Source organism: Indicator indicator, chromosome 16 (genome assembly GCF_027791375.1).
Source record: "Indicator indicator isolate 239-I01 chromosome 16, UM_Iind_1.1, whole genome shotgun sequence".
Taxonomy (NCBI): Eukaryota; Metazoa; Chordata; class Aves; order Piciformes; family Indicatoridae; genus Indicator; species Indicator indicator.
Genome location: NC_072025.1, coordinates 7,108,794 through 7,126,450, shown reverse-complemented (window position 1 = coordinate 7,126,450; position 17,657 = coordinate 7,108,794). Strand labels below are relative to the sequence as shown.

Sequence of the window (17,657 nt, the reverse complement as noted above, 5' to 3'; positions counted from 1 at the left end):
AACGTCTGGTCTGCGCACATCTTACTTATTTTTATTGTAACATAGGGAACTGTGTGTATGTATGTATGTATGTATTTTTAATAAGTCTAAAGTTCTCTCTGTTCTTTGTTGTTAGAGGCTTCTTTTTTGATCCTTTGCTAGTTAAGTCAGGTTTTTATTGCTTTTTGGCAAGACAACTTACGCATACAGGCCACTCTGTCTGATGTTTGAAATCTTAAATATGGTTTGCATGAGGGTGTACTGTACAACTGTCATAAATATGAAAGTACACAAGCTGTACTATGATTACTGAGTGTGCTTACTGGAATGAGTAAGAATCACAAAGTTGAATGCAAATATATACAGGACGGTAGGGAATATGTGCAGGGATTGAAGCAAATGCTGATTTTTTTTTTCTTGATTTCAGCTAACTAAAAAGGGATTTAAACACAGCAGAGAGAGGAGAAATAGCACAATTTTGGAGACACTGCTGATGTAATTATGCCAAAGGCAGGCAAATGGTGTACCAGTGTAGCTCTATTGTTTGTGCTACTGTCTGTATTTATGAAGTGTCACAGTCAATTGTGCTTGAGGTCTGATTTGGACTAAAAGTAAACCACCCACACATACACACACACACAGACAAGAAAAGCTACTTTTGACACTGTTTAAGTCATAGGATAGCTGCATGGATTCTTGGTCCTGTCTGCACAAGTGTGAGACAGCAGTAGGGCAGGGATGAGCATTCTGGAGTCTGAGAGCTCAAAACTGCTTTCAGTTGCTATATTTTTGGAAACACAAATACAATGACACACAGTCTTTTGTACTGGTCTCTATTACAAAAACACAAGTTAGAAAGATGACACTTCACAAATGTTTGAAGGAAGAGGGGCATATCAGGGCTCTCACAAAATGTATAAGTTTAAAATAGTTTTGTTTTGCAGTGTTGTTGCAAATCATAGGTGTTTGAATATGCTGTGATTTTTAATATGTCTTTGTGTTTTTCAAGATCTTTCATGCAAATAATTATCTGTTTTAAAGAACTGAATCAAAGGGAGAGTTAGTGCACCATACAAAGTTACAGAACATCTTTCAGAATCAGTCTATTATAGATGGGGAATCTTAATGAAGAAGTATTTTTTCCTTTTCAGCTTTATTTCTTGACACCTGTTCATCACATGAGATAAAAGTAGACTTGGGATCTGTGTTTCATATTACGAATGTCAACTACATCCCATTATGAGTCACTGACTATCTTTCATTGAACAGGAGCAATGTGAATCAGAGCATAAATGCTCTTGCAGTAGATAGATTTTGTCCATTTTCCTTGTTACAGAAACTTCTCAGCAGCCTAAGGCTGTATGCCTGGTTCTGGTATAGGGAGTATGCCGTAGCATTCTGACCACTGAATTCAACAGCTTTAAATTCAAAGTCTAAATTTTGAACTTTCTCTAGCATTTATCTAGCACTTGACACCATTTCCATGGAGGTTCAGGAGCAAGACCTCCCCAGTGGGATTTAATGTTTCGTATTTTCTATTAATGTGAAGAGCTGATCATAAAATAATGTAGTTCTGTTTTGCTCGAATCTTTCACTTCTTAAAAGAGAGTATTAAAAGATTACAGGAATTGAAAAGAAACTCACTGTCTGAAAATGTTAAAGCACCTTTGTGAATTAAATTGTATGCTAATTAGAAATTAAAAGCACAACTGAAACTATTTTTTTTCTCATTTCTTTTACAGTATCTGTGGCTTAGGGTTTGACCAGTCTCTGGAAGTAGCTATAGACAATAGTCATTCTTACTACTGATTATTAATTATAAATATGGAAATGTGGGATCTGATATTTTTAAAGTCACAGTTTAAGGAACTCCCATATAACACTAATGACTTCTCAATGCTAACCAGATTGAATTGCAACTAGTGACCTGGGGAACTTGAGGTATTTTACAGCATTGTTAGCCTTTGAAGTAACCTGCAAAAAATGGGCATAGAGAAAGCACAGAAATACTCTGCTGAGAAGATGAAAAGCAGTGACAGTTCATATTTAACAGGCTAGGTTAAAGCATGTATGAAGTTAAATGGTTTAAAAAGTCTTTATTGGGAGGAAATAGAAAAATAACCATTGCTGTGGCTTTTTTTTTGGTGATTTTTTTGCTTTGTCAGGAGTGGTGGTGGTGGTTGTTTTTAGAATCACCTATAGATACCTGTAATTCTCTTTTTGAGAGTGATCAGGGTTCAGTATTCTTAGCAAGGCATGCCTGAATGCAAGTCTTTGAAGAATAGAATGCATAATGCTTTTTAAAATGTAAAAGTATTGAGTGCTTGGTTGTATTCAAGATAAACTGAACATAAGAAAATAGAGGCCAAATCTTTTCTAAAGTAAAAATATGTATGAGTTACATGTCCTACTTCCTCCACTTTTTCTTCACGCTGTGTTCTTTATCCTCAGGTTTATTTTGTAATTATTTTTCTATGTATGTATAACTATGGATTACATTTATGATTATGACTGCTTTGTGTAGTTTTGGACTTTTTTTCCTTTTTTCCCTTTTTCTTTTTTTTTTTTTTTTTTGGTCTCTCCCCACTGGCTATGATTTGATGTTTATTTAGTTGAGTTACTCTGATTTCATCTGGCACTGGAAAGCAAATTTTTTTTCAAAAGGAGACTTAAAAAGTAACACTCTTCCTTGGTGTTGCATCCTCTTTCTTTATTTTACCTTGTTTTATAGCTTATATTAGCTAGTGGATGACTGAAAGCCTCAGGGGTTCTGCACAGAGATTTTTTGTTTGAATTTAGTAGTTATTGCTGTTATAACAGGTGTAAATACAATTTTGGGAAGTGTATTTCTGTTGATTTTTATGTCTCTTTTTTTTTTTTTTTTGTTTTCCTGTCCACAGATTAAATTTGACAGTGATGGGGTCTGTGTTTGCTGTGAAATGCAACATCAAACATCAGGCTGCAGTAACTTGGGAGAAACACTGAAACTGAACCCTCTGCAGGAGTGTAATGTTGTGAGGCTGACCCTAAAGGTGCGTTATGAGGAGAATTAACAATCTATTGCAGTTTTAAATAATGAAAAGATAGAAAGACTGTGTAATGAAAGGAATAGCTGGTATTCCCTGTGTACATTTACATGCAAAAGACTATCTTCATTCAATGAAATGCAGTGCATCTATGCATGGAAAAGGTTTTATTTTACAAATTCAATATCATTATTTGTATTGGTAACTATATTGTTAGAGGTGATTTAAGAAGCAGATGCTGGAAGGTATAAGAGCAGGTATGTTTCATGTCATTGTTCCAGACAGCTAGAATCAAAGGTGGTGGTTGGTGTTGTTTTGGTAATGTTATGGTAGACTACAACGAAACACAAAGTAGTAGCAGAATGATTAAGTATTTCATGACGTCCTGCGAACACAAAGCATTTCAGATGGAAGTTAGTTTGGGGGAGAATTGTAAGTGTTCTTTTAGGGTAATGCTGGAAACATGCTTATAGACTGCTCAAATATTATAAGAAGTCTAAATCTTGTAACATTTTGTGTTACAACTACCCAGATAAAAAATTAAAAGCAAATATTAAGAATATTGTATGAGTGTGCCATAATCCAGTTTAAATGTCCATGTCATTGCTTAACTTCATTGTCAGCAAGCTAGCAAGATGTGGTGTTCCGTTAGTTTGGAAACCAGTAAGGAATCCATGAAAGGATTGGACAGCAAAAACATCCCTAGCCTATGAGACACTGATTCATTTTAGGTTTAAGTTAATGATCAATAGAACTAACTCTCCATCTATGGCTCTCAGTTTCAAAGTATATATTTTAATGATGTTAATAAGGTATAGTGCAGTAAAAAATAAAAACTATTAAATAATAACAACCAAGTGGACATAAAACAATTTGATGTGGCCCTAAAATTAAGAGCTCTGTCTTACATTTTAATGAGGATAATGAAGGAGACTAAGGGAGCAAAAACCAACTGAGGAACAGAAGTTTACTCTGTTTCACTCTGAAATGGGTCAAGAACTGGCTGGAGGGCTGGGCCCAAAGAGTGGCAGTGAATGGTGCCACATCCAGCTGGCAGCCTGTCACTAGTGGTGTCCCCCAGGGATCAGTGCTAGGCCCCATCCTGTTCAATATCTTTATTGATGATCTGGACAAGGGAATTGAGTCTATCATCAGTAAGTTTGCAGATGACACCAAGTTAGGAGCAGGTGTTGATCTGTTGGAGGGTAGGAGGGCTCTGCAGAGGGACCTTGAGAGGCTGGATGTGTGGGCAGAGGCCAATGGGATGAGATTTAACAAGGCTAAGTGCAGGGTTCTACACTGTGGCCACAACAACCCCAAGCAGCGCTACAGGCTGGGGACAGAGTGGCTGGAGAGCAGCCAGACAGAAAGGGACCTGGGGGTGCTGATTGATAGCAGGCTGACATTGAGCCAGCAGTGTGCCCAGGTGGCTGGGAGAGCCAATGGCATCCTGGCCTCTATCAGGAATAGTGTAGCCAGCAGGACAAAGGAGGTTATTCTTCCCCTGTACTCAGCACTGGTCAGGCCACACCTTGAGTACTGTGTCCAGATCTGGGCCCCTCAATTCAAGAGAGATGTTGAGGTACTGGAATGTGTCCAGAGAAAGGTGACGAATCTGGTGAGGGGCCTGGAACACAAACCCTATGAGGAGAGGCTGAGGGATCTGGGGGTGTTTAGCCTGGAGAAGAGGAGGCTCAGGGGAGACCTTATTGCTGTCTACAGCTACCTGAAGTGAGGTTGTAGCCAGGTAGGGGTCAGTCTCTTCTCCCAGGCAACCAGCAGCAGAACGAGGGGACACAGTTTCAAGTTGTGCCAGAGGAGGTATAGGCTGGATATTAGGAGGAAGTTCTTCACAGAAAGAGTTATTGCCCATTGGAACTGGCTGCCCAGGAGGTGGTGGAGTTGCTGTTCCTGGAGATGTTCAAGAGAAGACTGGATGAGGCACTTAGTGCCATAGTTTAGTTGATTGGATAGGGCTGGGTGATATGTTGGACTGGATGATATTGAAAGTCTCTTCCAACCTTGTTGATTCTATGATTCTAAACAGAAAAAATAATTAACTACTACTTGAAATTCTAAATTCAGGTATATTCGGTGGTGCAGTTTCAGTGATAGATGTTACGAGAAGGAGATGCAGGAAAATAACTTCTCAGAAGGACATTCTTCGAAGAAAGACAGATGAAAAACCATGAACCTGTTGTACAAAAAAAGGTGATTTGCTGATCCTATAAAAGTAAAGATGGAGGGGAGCATATGGTTGCTGACTTGAAATATGTTGGCAGAGTAAACTTTAAGGAGAGAGAGAACTGTTTATCTTTGAGGGCATTGTCAGCATATGAACTGAGTAGAACTGACATATGCTGGAAATCAGAATAAGGTTTCTAATCATTACAGCAATGAGAACAGAAGTGCAACATTAAATTTATTTTAAAATATAACTAAGTCGTTTATAAAAGGACTTGATGTTTCTGCTTGCGCTAATGGGAGACAAATTTGAACACAGAAGATCCTGTAAGCCCAAGTGCATGTTTAATTATGAGCAGACTTTTATTTAAGAGAACATAGTAAAATCTTCAGAAAGTTTCTTAAATCCTTTTCAGTTTTAATTCTATACTTTCTTTCTATTTGGATTTGAGAGCTCTCTTTTCCTGGCTGTAAATTTCATAACAGTATCCTACTAAGCCCACAAGAATAAAAGATTACAACTCATTAGATAGACAACTGACAGTGATAAGGCTCACCTTCTTTAATTGCAATTAACAACTACAATGTGATTTGAAGAGGACAAATGTTTCAGTACCAAAACTTCAGTTGTGTTCATTGTTTGAAGTACCAGAAGTGGAAAAAGTGTGGAGTACCAGAGTTAAGATTATACACCTTTATGTATAGTGTTGTGACAGGTTTCAAGCTCCTTGTCTTTATTGAAGATAGGGTTAAAATTTCATGTTTCCATTAAATCATCAGTGTTTTTCTTGGTGGTAGCAGCTATGGGAGCTGCATTGTGAGCAGAACAATTACGCACATATCACCTGTCTGATCTTCCCAGTCAAACAGGACAAGGAAAAATAACAGTGGCTACCAGTCTTGTGTATCTGAATTGAGACAAGATCATGCCTTGCGTGATATTAAGTGGTGGGGTTTTTTTATAGTTGCTTTGAAATGTTTTTTTTTTAATGGTGGGTTTGGGGTTTTTTGGTGTTTTGTTGGTTGGTTGGTGTTTGGGTTTTTTTTGGTTTTTGTTTGTTTGTTTTGCTGGGGGTTTTGGTTTTTGGTCGGGTTTTTTGTTTGGGTTGGTTGGGGGTTTTGTGTGGGGTTTTTCTTTGGTTTTTTTTTTGCAATCGCTGCTCTGTATCATCTCTTTATGCTCACTTGTAAATCAATTTCTTCCTTTCAAACCCTGAATTAGCTACCAGAACAGTTTAATGGGGATGCAGGAATTACCACTGTAGTTTTGATGGTCACCGGTGTACATATATATAGGTAGAATATTTGAATCTTAGCATGCCAGGTTGGAAAGCACCTATAGGACTTGGGAGCAGGTATTAATCAGTTAGAGGGTAGAAGGGCTCTGAAGAGGAACCTTGAGAGGCTGGAGAAATGGGCAGAGTCCAACAGGATGGCATTCAACAAGTCCAAGTGCCGGGTGCTCCACTTTGGCCACAACAACCCCATGCAGAGCTACAGGCTGGGGTCAGAGTGGCTGGAGAGCAGCCAGACAGAAAGGGACCTGGGGGTACTGGTTGACAGCCGGCTGAAAATGAGCCAGCAGTGTGCCCAGGTGGCCAAGAAGGCCAAGGGCATCCTGACCTGCATCAGAAATAGTGTGACCAGCAGGAACAGGGAGGTCATTCTGCCTCTGTACTCAGCACTGGTTAGGCCACACCTCGAGTACTGTGTCCAGTTCTGGGCCTCTCAATTTAAGAAGGATATTGAGATACTTGAACGTGTCCAGAGAAGGGCAATGAGGCTGGTGAGAGGCCTGGAACACAAGCCCTATGAGGAGAGGCTGAAGGAGCTGGGATTGTTTAGCCTGGAGAAGAGGAGGCTCAGGGGTGACCTCATTGCTGTCTACAACTACCTGAAGGGAGGTTGTAGCCAGGAGGGGGTTGGTCTCTTCTCCCAGGCAGCCAGCACCAGAACAAGAGGACACAGTCTCAAGCTGCACCACAGGAAGTTTAGGCTGGAGGTGAGGAGAAAGTTCTTCATGGAGTGAGTTAGACGTTGGAATGTGCTGCCCAGGGAGGTGGTGGAGTCACCATCCCTGGAGGTGTTCAAGAGGGGATTGGACTGGCACTTGGTGACATGGTTTAGTGGTCATGAGTTCTTGGGTGACAGGTTGGACTTTGATGATACTTGAGGTCTTTTCTGACCTTACTGATTCTGTGATTCTGTGACTAATGAAATTTCAGCATAAAATTATGGAAATACTTTGCCACTTCACTGTTGTAAGTGTTGGGGACTCAGCTTCTTACAAGAACAATGAATTGGTGGGTTGACAGCGTTTTTTGTAAGATAATGCATTTTGTAGTTTGTCTGCATGTCTCCACTAAAAACAGTACAGTGGCACAATGTGACAAGCTACCATTAAGATCTACAGGCAAACAAGTCTTGTCTGTCTGCTCTGTTTGAACAATGGAGATTTTCTGATTAGTGTTTTTCATCAGCAGATGCATTTTCTACAGAGTTCCCTGTATTAATAGCTACTGAACTGCCCCTGAAAATAAGATTCCCTTCAGAATCCCTTTCCCATCAAAAATGTATGATGATTTTACAAATGTGGGAGGAGGGACTGTTATACAAAGACATTTGCCTCAGGACATTCCTTTTAATATTTAATGATTTCTGATAAATTAATTTTTCTGGGATAAAATATTAAAAATCCTTTGCCCTATGATACTTAAATATTGTACAGGCTTACTTTTGTCTTACAAACTAATGGAAGAGGAAAAGATAACATTATTCTTACAGTAAAAAGAACTTTTTTCTTTTAGGAATTTTACTGCAAGTAACAATATGACTCACAGCATGAAGCTATGGCAGAATGTTTTATTTCATTGATCTATATGCTGCCTTGCCTTACAATTAATGGAAGCTTGCAGAACTTGGTATTTTAAAATCTTAAAATGTCAAACGTAAGAAGTCTCTTGCGTAAAACATAAAACGTTCATTATTTAAATACCTTTAAAACAGTCACTTGAGATAGATTGTTTGCCAGAACCAATAGATCTTGTGCAAATAACACTTTGTAAAATTACCTTATTTGTGCTTGGGAGCAATTGCGAGAAAGACTTCAGTTAAGCTCATTTTGCTCTTGCCTTCTGTCCAGATGACAGGAGTGATTCTAATGTAGAAGTTTGTGGCCAGAGATTGTAGGCTATTAAGGGAACTATGAACAATACCTGTTATCAGTAGCCTTAAATTAACTAGAGAGCTGAAGCTCCACTGAAAAGGTTCTTGGAGGATCACAAATAGATGAAGATTTAAATGCAGTGCATTACATAAAACATCCAGTCATTTTAGCCAAGCTTTTATCAGCAGTGTGTTACTTTGACTGTCTTGCAGTCATCGTGTATTGTGGTGGAAGCTGGCTTTCATTCAGGTAAAACCAGAAAAAAATGCAGAAGGGTAAATAATGTTTATACATACATGTATATGTAAACACACAGACCTAATTATACAGTTATATCATCTCTGAATATGTTACTGATGATACTTCAGGCATCATCCTGAGTCTTTTCCAAGATGAGACCAATACAAATGAGGTAAAATGCTAACCTAGTAGTCTGAACTGAATATGTTTGTTTGTAGATGAAATTTTAAGGAACTGAGTTTGTTTTGTAATGTTAATTTAAGTATGAGGACTGAATTTTGCTGACAGCTGTCTTTGAAAATTATTCCTTCTTTCTAAACCCAGAGTATCCTGAACTCTTAATAAAGATATGCATGCAACAAAGCTTTTTTTTTATATTGTGTTTTGAAAGGATGAAGTTAGGTATTTAGAAGATTGAATTATTTTGTAATGTACTACTACTATCTGTTATTTGCATGTAAGAGGAAAATGTTATGCTGCTTTGGTTTAGTAATGATCCCAGTCCAAAATACCCGCAGTTGTGTATGCTACTGTATGAATTTGGTATATAAATAATTGCTTTTTACTTCCTTTAAAGGTTTCTGTAAAGCAATTTTATGACTATAAAGGCTGGGGAAAAGCTGATCCCCCTCTACTTTTAGCACAAATATTTCATTTGGAGCTACTAAATTTGAAGTACAATATAAATAGTAAATTTTTCAGGTTAATGATTACATTCATTAGTTTGTAAACGAGCCATCATTATTAGAGATTTATGTGAATTTGGGTTCTTGCAGTCTTCTGTGTGAATCTATTCTTTCCTATCCTTTGAATACAAATTTATTGTTACTGAAGCTTCCTGATGATCAAGCTTACCCATATATTTAATTTTTTTTACATTCAGAAGAGCATGGTTTCACTTGCAAAAGAGAGGAGGAATTCCTAACACGTTCTTCAGAGTTATAAGAACAGACTTTCCCCAGATTTGCTGTATGACCAAATGCAAAATACTTAATTTTGATGAATAGCTTATCTAAGAAGGCCAGTGCCATTCTGGGGTGTATTAGAAAGGGTGTGGTTAGTATGGTTGAGGCCCCTCAGTTCAAGGAGGGCAGGGAACTGCTTGAAAGAGTCCAGCACAGAGCCCCCAAAATGATTAAGGGATTGGAACATCATCTTTATCAGGAGAGACTAAGGCAGCTGGGGCTCTTTAGTTTGGAGAAGAGGAGACTAAGGGGTGACCTCACTAACGTTTATAAATATGTAAAGGGGGAGTGCCAAGAGGATGGAGTCAGGCTCCTCTCAGTGATGCCCAATGACAAGACAAGGGGCAGTGGGTGAAATTTGAGGAAGTTCCATGGAAACATGAGGAAAAATTTTTCACTGTAAGAGTGATGGAACACTGGAACAGGCTGCCCAGGGTGATTGTGGAGTCTCCTCTGGAGATACTCAAAACCTGCCTGGATGCATTCCAGTGTGATCTGGTATAGGTGACTCTGCTCTGGCAGGGGGGTTGGACTAGATGACCTTTCAAGGTCCTTTCCAGCCCCTAAAATTCTGTGATTGTGTGATTCTGTGAGAATTGAATAAAGCTCAGAGCAAAATAAATAACTTCCTATTAGATTTTTAAATGGTAGATTTGTGCCATGTTCATTAACAGGTAACTGAAAACACTGCCTACGCTCATGTTATTTGCCATACTAGATACCATGAAAAATAGGGTAGTAGAATGTGGGCTTTGTAGGCTCAATAGCTGAGCTACAAGTATTCAGAAAGCTTAAATAACAGCTGTATAATAGATGTAGTATGCTAACACTTGTCTTTCCACCTGACTGTTTTTGTTCTTAGCTCAGGCAGTGAGGGAATCCAGTTGTGAACTTCTCTCGTGGCCTCTTTCACTGACTGGAATCTGTTTATTCCATACTTGTCCAGTTACTTTACAGAACCTTAGTCTTTCAGGAGTCTTTAACATACCTGTAGTACTAAATTTAATGTAGTTGCCTGAGTTGATGAGAGATACACAAATCTGCATCCAAGAAGACCTTTTTGAGTTTATTTTTCTAAAACAAACGCCATGCACTGCTTCATTAAAAATATAGTAAGTATTTTAGGGCTGTGTAAAACAGTGTACTGTATTGTCCATTCATTCCTTAAATCTATTTTATGAAGCATTGGCCCAGTCCAATGTGCATTTGAGACCTCTCTGGTTCAAAATTGATTCTTTGTAATCAAAGACAGTGTTCCTGGTATTCAAGCAGCTATTTTTTCTAATGTTTTTCAGACATATATCCAGTTAGAATAACTGAAGTTACAATTTGAGTTAAAGGGATTGTTGTCCTTGAATTCATGAATAAAAGAGGTATACAGACACTAATTTCACAGGTGAAAAAGCTTTACTGCTCGTTATCTCTTTTCAGGTTGTGGTAGTAAAAGGAAGAAATGAAGCACTGTAATTGAAGTCAATCAAGGAGAAAAGAAATCATCTTCACAGAACTGCAAAAGTGAAGCTGATTTTAGCCCCTGATCAGTGTGGATATTTAGATCCATATGTTCAGGCCTACTGATTACAGTGTTCTTTTTACACATCATCAAGCTTATTTTACTCCTTTTATTGTATATTGACTAAGCTCTCAAAAGTGCAAAGGACTGAAGAGCCTAGAAGGCTATGAACCCTTTATTTCCACAGGAAAACAAGCAAAATATGAGTGTGCTGTAAAGACCATTACTATTTCAGTATTAGAACTGGGCTTGTACTAGGTAATTATTTTTTTAATATGAAATTAAGTAACAAATCTAGCTGGAGGTGTCTGTGCTCACTGCAGGGGGGTTGGACAAGATGACTTTTGAGGGTTCCTCCCAGCCTTACGCAATCTGTGAATGTCACAAAATAAGTATTTTAAATGTAAATAAATGTGGAGACAGGGGAGTAAGTGGGGAGAAGAGGCATTGGTTTGTACTTTGTTTCCTTCTAGAGCAAATAGGTTTAATTAAAGATTCCAAATTCTGTGTAAGCGGCACAGCTGGATAATTTTCAATACAGTAGTTAACAGAAAGAATTACTATTTTTTATGGTAATGGTGCTTTATCTCTATGGCATGTGTCTGTATTGAATGTTAAATTCCCTGTTTTGATGTTCATGCATGTTACTTAATTAACAGTATAGTTCATTGCTATGATATGAAGAGGAAGGGAGTGATTAAATATTTACCAAAGTCTGCATTTGAGTTGAGTCATGTTGATATCCAGAAATCCTTGTTTTATTTTGGCTTAATTGAGTTTTTTATCTGTGTGTAGTGAATATGTAAAAAAAAAAAATGCGGAAGCTCCTGCAATAGGTAAAAGGAAACAGAATAATCAAGACCATTTTTGTTTTTTCCTAAATAACAATTATTCTGAAGTATATCATTTGGTTGGGCCTTGTTTCGGTTACTGCTTTTTCACAGGCATTTCCTGAAATACATCTTAAATATATGGAATCTGCATAGGCCCTTATGCTTTCTGGTATCATGTTTGGCCATGGAGGCTTTTAGATCTTTAAAGTCTGTTTCTGAGCATTTGCTATCTATATATAGCAATAAATGAATAAATCACTGGCCTAGAAGTTACTCATTCTACAGGGCACATGGAGGAAATTCACTTAAAATGATAAATTGCCTGGGATGTGGGCAATGAGAGGGCTGTGGGAGCAGAGAAGAAGTGTTGGTATTCACTTGTGGGTTGATTTCTGTTTGAGTTGAACCAGACTTTAGAGGGGGGAAGAATAGGAAAAAAGTAGTCTTTAAAAATACGTAGTGATGATGAGGATACTAAAGTCACTGCTGCTTACTGTTGCTGTTAAAATTTGTTCAGTTTTGCTGTCTTGGCACATTTTGCACAAATAGATGTCTGGTCTTTATTGATCTGCACAAAATGCATAAAAATTCTGCATCACTGCTTTTGAAACATTATAGTTGTAGCACCTTCAAAAAGATTCCAGTGGGAACAATACTCTTAACTGTTGTATGCTTATCCTGGAAAAGCAGTCTGTCAAAAGAGGGCCATTGTTATTGTGGACAGTAATCCTTGCCCTACATAACAAAGGTAATGCTGAACAGCAAATTGAGTTCAGCTACCAGTGCCTGGCAAGGGAAAAAAATCTCCAACCACAGCAAAGAAGCCGTGGTCATTGTGGGTGCTCAGTCTGGGACACTACTGCAGAATCAACTTACATTGTTGTTTCACAACAGTTATCAGTGAATAAAAATCAAAGCAATTGATTAGACACTGTCTGGATAGTTTTCTAGAATTACTGGTAGAAAAGGAAAAATTAGAAGTATTACTTGGTTTTACTTTGTGCTTTGGAGTGTGGGAGGAAGGAATTTTGGAGGAAAAATAATTGTTTTTGTGTTCATGCAGTATGAAATGGGTTTGTTTTATTCCTTATTTTTATAAATGTGAGAGAAGTATAATTGAGAAAGAAGTTAGGGTTTTGGCTTTTCTCCAATAAAAGTGTGTTTATGTTTATGATGTTGCTTCAATCCTTACCCTAATAGCCGGGGGAAGAGGATAGTAGTTCTGCAGGAAAGAATCTGGGGTTATGTTGGACAAAAGTTAAATCAGTGATGTACTGTTGCAAAAAACCTCAGTCATCACTGCAGGAGGTGTGAGTACAGTTTATAAAGCACCAAAAATTATCTTTATGCTGTATTCAGAGTTAGCAAGGCCTTGGTTGTGCCCAGTTCAGGATTCTGCATTTCAGGAAGAATGTGGACCAGCTGAAGGTGAACCAAATAGTCACAACTGAGGATTGGAGGAAATGGGATTAATATGTTATGCAGTAAAGGAGGAAAAGACTTTAAGTATGACAATAGCGTTAAAGATGTACAAGTCAGCTTTGTAACAGCTTGGTCTCAAAAGTTAATGGAAGAAAAAAGAGCAAAGGTTTTCAGTTCTGGGATGGACATGAAGACAATGATGGTAAAGATAAACACTGAAATAGTAGGATGAAGCTGTGGGATTTTCAGGACCAGATCAAAGAAACATCTGTCGTGGCTGATAGAGGCACAGTTGAGTCTATTCTGAGGGTCCTAAAGACACGTTGGATCTTAATATACAACTTTGATGTAGATTTTATTATTTATCATAAATGGCATTAAGTTACACATTCAGATTAGCTAAATCTTTTGGTTCTAAATGGCTGTAGTAGTAAAATAAATTAATTTTATTTCTTACAAGTTTCTTTTGCTAGGAAGTAGTCCTATTTCTGCCCAAGATCTTGTCTCTGCTTGGTGTTCTTTATCTAGGTTTACATACGGAAAATACAACACGCAGGATCTCGATCTTTTTGCGCCACTGGTAACTCTAATGGTAATGGTATCTCTAGGGATTTAGTTGCCTGTTCACCTGCATTCAAGTGCTCTAAGTAGGTCTATATGACCTTGCATTTGAATTAGTCCTCTGTATCACGTTCTGTATGTGAGTTAGAGATTCTTCTAGTATTTTACTGTTGATACTGTTGATTCGTTATTCCTCTGCCTGGGGGGCTGGCCAGGAAGACAGAAAATTACTGGTGAGATCAGCAGGAGCAAACGTGGTTCAGTATAATATTTAAATTAAGACTAGAACTTTTTGAGCCATTTAATGTCTACCTGGTTCCCATGGCTTTCATTTCCATCTTCAAATGGAGGCCACTTGAGGAGCATGCAGTTATAGTGGAAGGAGCAAATCCACACCTTTCTATCACCTTTTCCGTATTCTTGGAAAAAAAACAAAGCAGTCAATGCATTAATTTTGTAACATGAGAAGTTATTTTTATGTTCTGGCAGTGACTGGAGTACTCATTTAAACTTAGATCCTACACAGAGGTTTTGCTTAACCATGTGTTAAAAATTTCGATTTTGTTTTTCATCCGTTCTCTGTGATACATTTTCTCAAATTCTTGTAGCTGGTCAGAATACTAAGAGCGACACAATTGTCACAACAGCTATGCAATTGCTGTAGAAGGATGGTAATCATTTTTGAGTGTCACCAGCATGCTAAATCAGTGTTCCTTTTCACTAGCTGTTGGGAAAGTAAATAAAGATCCAGCAACTGGAAGAGATGGATACCTTATTTTTTAATTAAACCTGTGCTATAAAAATGTTTCTGTTTCAGTTCAAATATTTATTTTATTATATTCTACTTAGTAAACAGAAGTACTTTGTGTTTTGTTTTAAATGTTCACTTTTTTTCTTAGAAAAAGCCCAAAACCACAATGTGGCCATATGCACTTATTTCATCAGCATAACATGAAATGTCTGGGAGAAGTCACTGCTTTTCTGTCTAAAAATGTTTCAGCTGCATTTTGAAAGCACTGACAGTTTTGCATGTTTTTGTTGTTGTTTTGCTTTTGTTTTAGTTTTTTCTACTTGGAAGTCTGTTTCATAGTATCTTGTAGCTTGGAGTTCACTGTGAACACGGTAATTTGTTTTTCAAGGAACTGTAGAACTTGAACTGTCAATGTTTCTGAGGAAATAGAGGGAAGGGAAGATGTTTGGTTTTGTGATTACTCCCTTTGTGAACTGGTTTAAAAAAATAACGAGCTGAATGAGTTCTACACAGTTGAGACCATATCAGTTGGTTGCAGTTGACAGTGTTTGTTATGAAATTGCTAAAATTATTTCCTGTCCTTTCTGTCCCAGAGACAAGAGATGATATTCTGATGCATGTCTTTTCGCAGGACCTGTTGTTCAGTGTGTGCGCTCTCAATATCATCTCCACCATTGTCTGTGCTTTGGCAACAGCAATGTGTTGCATGCAGATGGTTTCTTCTGATCTTCTGCAAATGGTGAGTATGTTTCAGTGACAACACAGGATACTGTCCAATGTAACATATTGTCCTTATCTCTGTATACTCATTCATACCTACTCTTTGCTTGTAAACTTAAGCCTATTTATGTGTCTGTGTAGTGTTAGAACATATGTGTACATGGGTGTATTTTTTTTATCTGCATATGTCTGTGCAGCTATAGCATACAGATGCATGTAGTATGAATAGCTGCTGCGTTTAAATTATATTACACTTGTAATCAGGATTTTGCAGATTGGAGTATGTTATTTTTGTTAATGAGGTTATTAATGAGGCTTAGTTACATAAGCACATTAAATTTTTGTTATTACATATTTATTGTCTTCTGTTTCCACACTATCCAGGATAATAACTTAGCTTTGGGGTACTATTTTTCACTACTTTTCTGGCATGAGAAAAACGAGTTCAAAACCAAAACTTTTCATAGCCCTGTGCCAATATCAGTGTTGTCATAAGTAAAACGTGTTCAGCTTCAGAGTAGATCATTACTCTTCTGCTTAGCCAACTCCATTACAGGGTACTGTCTTGTTTTGGTTAGACAAAGACAGCTTTCCTATCCCAAATGAGTGCTGTGATTCCTCAAGGATTCAATATAGTGTTGAAACAAAAAAAGAAAAATGTTAAATCCTTTGTATTATGCAGACCAGGTACACTGTTTCTAACACACCTCTGTGACTAGCTCATCTAGGAAATTATCCTCTGTTTAATAAGAGTGGGTAAGTGTACAAACCTAATACCAGACATTTGTAAATCTCTCACATTTTAAAAGTTTGCATAGATAAAGTAGTGACCCAGCAAGTTAGCTGCAATCCATTTACACAGCAGAGAAATGCTGTATAACCTGCCATCTAGGCATGTGGTTGATTTAAAAATAAATATACGCTAGCTGCCATGGATATTGATTGAAGTTTAAGTGCATGAATTATAGATAAGGCTGCTGTTTCTGGACAAGTGTTCCAATCACTGGGTTGCAAACTTATCTTAAAAAGACCCTCAGTGTGTGTTCTGGTGTTTACTTCATACAGGAGCAGATATATGAAGTTAGGCACATATGTCTACATACTGCCAACAAATGGTGCATAAATACATTTTTTTCCTACAGGGCTCTGTGGATTTATAGTGTGTGTGCTTTTAGAGACTTGTAAACTATGTTTATTTATTAGCTTTGCTTTGGATGTCAGAATTGAAAAAATAACCATTTCAGCTGATAACATGTATTTAAAATATTAAAATAATTTTATCATATTGTGAATATTCTTTCTTTTTCATACAATTCTCCTACACCTCCCCAATATTTGCTGCAAGAATGTCCGCTGACTAAAGAGTTTTTTCACCTTGTAGTGATGACAGGTAGATGAAGTGATCATCATACCTGTAAAGATCCATCTGTGTAGTGTAACAATAGTAGAAGTGAGCCAGGGTAACCACATATATTTCAGGAATCTTAACCTACACTATGTTTTAAGGTATTTAGTAGTGTGAGAGGAATAAAAATATATAGATGATAAGGAACCAAGAATGACACTAAAGCACTTCTGACAGTCATGTGCGAGAAATAATTATGTCAACAGGAAGTCAGATATGATTTTTCTCTATGCCACTTCATTCCTCACTTCTAAATCTGTTTCTTTACCACCTGGCAATGCTGCCATTATGTCTATTTCTTTTCATTTCCTATGCTTTGTGCTTCATCTTTGTCTTCTGCCAAGTTGTTGACCAATCTTCCACCCACTGACCAGAATTTCTTTCCCTCTTCACAGAGGAAGGGCATTTTATCTTTCTTTCTGCTTAGTATCAGGCTTTTCTTGTTTATCCTTAAGTTTTTCCCTTTCTTTTTTCAGGTTGCTGAGCCAGATTCCTACCAGGCCTAAGTGAGCGTAACTTTCCTGGGGCTATGCTGACTTAGACCAGCTGAACTCTGACTTGAAGATTTCTTTTTCTTTCACTATTTTCAGATTATTGTTCTATGATCTGCAGTTCCCTTTTGCTGCACTGCACCAGAAATCTGATTTACTCCTTTTTTCTTGCTTGTTAATACTTGGTTTGTGCTTTTTCCTTTTCACTGAGGTATACATCACCTCTCAGCAGGGTTGTACCACGATGGATGTTTAAAATAGCAGCAGTAAGAGATACACTCCTCTTAGATGAAAACATTTTAATTACTATGCTGATTCTTTTACTTTGTTCTTAGAATATTCAAGAGCTACATAGGCTCGTCTGTATGAAGAGGAGACATAAAAATATAATTCCTAGCCAG

The 17,657-nt window shown here is 37.6% G+C and overlaps 1 protein-coding gene across 1 annotated transcript in view; it reads left to right on the top strand.

Moving 5' to 3' along the window:
- ENTREP2 (endosomal transmembrane epsin interactor 2) overlaps window positions 1-17,657 on the top strand; it is a 48,399-nt gene that overhangs the window by 10,816 nt on the left and 19,926 nt on the right. The window contains exons 2-3 of the mRNA XM_054388319.1: window positions 2,880-3,011; window positions 15,272-15,379. Of these exons, the coding sequence (XP_054244294.1) occupies window positions 2,880-3,011; window positions 15,272-15,379 (240 nt within the window). The remainder of the gene's footprint in view (window positions 1-2,879; window positions 3,012-15,271; window positions 15,380-17,657) is intronic.